General features: G+C 53.0%; 1 protein-coding gene across 1 annotated transcript; it reads right to left on the reverse strand.

Annotated features, from left to right (window-relative positions):
* Window positions 1-1,966: 1,966 nt before the first annotated feature.
* On the reverse strand, window positions 1,967-2,350 carry LOC120669244. Its single transcript, XM_039949025.1, has one exon. The coding sequence runs from the start codon at window positions 2,348-2,350 to the stop codon at window positions 1,967-1,969; it is 384 nt and encodes a 127-aa protein (XP_039804959.1).
* Between the last annotated feature and the right edge of the window lie 458 nt (window positions 2,351-2,808).

Consider the following 2,808-nt stretch of genomic DNA (forward strand, 5'->3'; position numbering starts at 1 on the left):
AGCTGGGCCGGATGCGTAGGCGTGGGCCCAAGGAAAAGAGCGGGCCGGGCTGGGTGAGAGGGAAAGGGGGGTCGCGGGTTGGGCTACTTTGGGCTGAGGGTTGGGTTTGGGTTGAGTTTTGGGTTTTCTTTTCTAACCATTTTCCTATTTCTATTTCTAACTCAAACTCAAACCAAATGAATTCAAATTTGAATTTGAATTCACTCTAGCACTCAAACAATTAAAACAATGCTCCAGCATGATGCAACAACAAATTTAAACCTATGATAACATTTTAATTACTTGAGGAACAAAAATGGATTAAATGCCATTCTAAACACCATAAACCTTAGAAAAAAATAATTAAAGCCAATTAAATTTATTATAAAATGCTGGAATTTAAATTAGGGTGTTACAGGTAGGCCCAGAGGCGTTAGTCGCTGGTCACCGTAGACCGTTACACGGATTCGATCGATCGGTTAGTTCGGGAGAAATATTTGGGCGAGGTAAAAGATGCGACGCGACAGAAAGAAGTTGTGTCGTGTGATAGGAGGAATGACGCGTATGTGCTACGTAGTCCATCCCAGTGGGGCCCCCGAGCACCTTGGCCCGAGAGGACTCTGGTCAAGGGGCTAAAGAGGTGGAAATAGCGATAAGTAAATGGGTCAGCCCCCGAGCGCTCCGAGCCAAGCGTAGTTGGGTCGGGGTGCTAGAAACCAGACAAAGTGTGTGTTGCAAAAAGGAAAAGGATAGGTGTCGGGCCCCCGAGCGCTTTCGAGCCGGAAGTAAGCGGGTCGGGGCACCAGAACGGGCTGCTGTATTGTGTGGGGAGAAAAAAAATCGACAGGTGTCGGGCCCCCGAGCGCTCCGAGCCGTAAGTGACTGGGTCCAGGCGCTAGAGCGCTCCGTTGTGCTTTTACGGAAAGAAACAACGCAACTGCTCTATATTCCAAATGTTGGTCAGAGTGTTATCGTCGGAGTCTTTTAGTCTGTAGGTGCCTTGGCGTATGACCTCCGCGATCATGCACGGTCCCTCCCACGGCCGCGAAAGCTTGTGCTTGTCCTTCATCGACATGACATGGCGTAGCACTAAATCTCTGACTTGCAGCGTCCTTTCTCGTATCCTTGTCTCGTGGTACCTATGCAAACTTTGTTGGTAACGTGTCGATTGGTTTAATGTCTCTAACCGAGCTTCCTCTAGTAGGTCCATGGCACCCCTTTGGGTTGCGGCTGCCATTGCTGAGTCAAAGGCTTTGACTCTCGGCGCGCTGTAGTCTAGGTCGGTAGGGAGTACTGCCTCGGAACTATTCGTTAGGAAGAAGGGGTTTAACCCTGTGGAGCGGTTAGGTGTGGTGCGCAAGCTCCAGAGTACGGCCGGTAGTTCTTCCACCCAATGGCCTGCAAACTTTTTGAGCTGGTCAAAGATTCGCGGTTTGAGCCCTTGAAGGATTAAGTCGTTAGCTCTTTCCACTTGCCCATTCATACGTGGGTGTCCGACCGAGGCCCAATAGATCCGGATCCATATCCTTCCACAAAATCCTGGAAGAACATGCCCGTGAAGTTGGTTCCGTTGTCGGTGATGATTGAATTTGGCCTCCTTGGAATCAATTGTAGTGATCGACTTCGCCTCTATCCATTTGGTGAACTTGTCGACTGCGACATGTAGGTGCGTGAACCCCCCTGGTGCCTTTCACAGAGGCCCGACCATATCCACCCCCCACACCTTGAAAGGCCACGTAATGGGCATCGTTTGAAGGGCCTGAGCTGGCTGGTGGGTTTGCTTCGCGTAAAACTGGCAGCCCTTGCAGGCGCGGACAATTTCTTCCGCGTTGCGTAAGGCCGTGGTGTCCACATATTTCGGCGTGTATCTCAAGAAGGAGCTCCTTGCCCTGGGCTATAGAGATGCATTTCATGAGAATGCCAGTTTCTGAGGGGCTGCGCTTGTAGTGTTAGTCATCGATTACGACTAACGTTTTAGCTCGCCTGGCTATCCGGCGAGCTGTGTTCGGTCCTCGGGGAGGACTTCCTGGAGGAGATAAGCCAGCAGGTCGGCTCTCCAGTCCGTGTCATTTGCTTGGTTGGGGTCGGGCTGACCGGCGGCCGGGCATTGTGGTCCCTCGAGAGCCCGGTCGGGGGGTGCATGCTCTGTTTTCTCCGTGAGGGTCTTGTCCATAGTTGGCGGCTTCTCTCGCAGCAATGGCATGTTCGGGTCATTGACAAAAACACCACTAGGGACCGGCTTGCGCTCGGCGGCCATCTTTGCAAGAGCATCCGCGTCGGGGTTTTCCAAACCCGGGAACTTTCCTTCTAGTTTTCGGACTTCCTGGCAGTATGCATCCATGAGAGGGCTCTCACAGTTGGAGTCCTTCATGACCTGATCAACTACCAGTTTCTAAGTGCCGGATGTAGTCCCGTAAGGATTCGCCGAGCTCCTGTTTGCAACTCTTGAGGTCCCAAGAGTTGCCTGGTTGACCGTACGTGCCCTGAAAATTTGCGACGAAAACTTTCCGAAGGTCTGCCCAATTGCCGATAGTGTCGACGGGCAAGAACTCAAGCCAGACGCGGACTTTCTCCCCTAGGCAGATTGGGAGGTATTGGATGACGAACTAGTCGTCGTTAGCGCCCCTGGCCCGACACGCTAGCCGGTAATCTTCCAGCCATACACCGGGGTTTGTTTCTCCGGTGTACTTCACGACGTTGGCCGGTGGCCGGAAACGCTGGGGAAGTGCGCCCTGCGGATCGCCCTGGTTCAGGCGCGCGGTCCTGGAGGGTCTAGGCTCGGGCTCCGGTTGAGGTCGATGTTGGGGTCGCAGGGGCGTCCCTCTTGCC

The sequence above is a fragment of the Panicum virgatum genome, chromosome 4N (assembly GCF_016808335.1).
Source record: "Panicum virgatum strain AP13 chromosome 4N, P.virgatum_v5, whole genome shotgun sequence".
Taxonomy (NCBI): Eukaryota; Viridiplantae; Streptophyta; class Magnoliopsida; order Poales; family Poaceae; genus Panicum; species Panicum virgatum.

Excerpts from the sequence above, each read along its gene's own strand:
- LOC120669244 (XM_039949025.1), bottom strand. The coding sequence starts at position 2,350 with ATGAAGGACTCCAACTGTGAGAGCCCTCTCATGGATGCATACTGCCAG.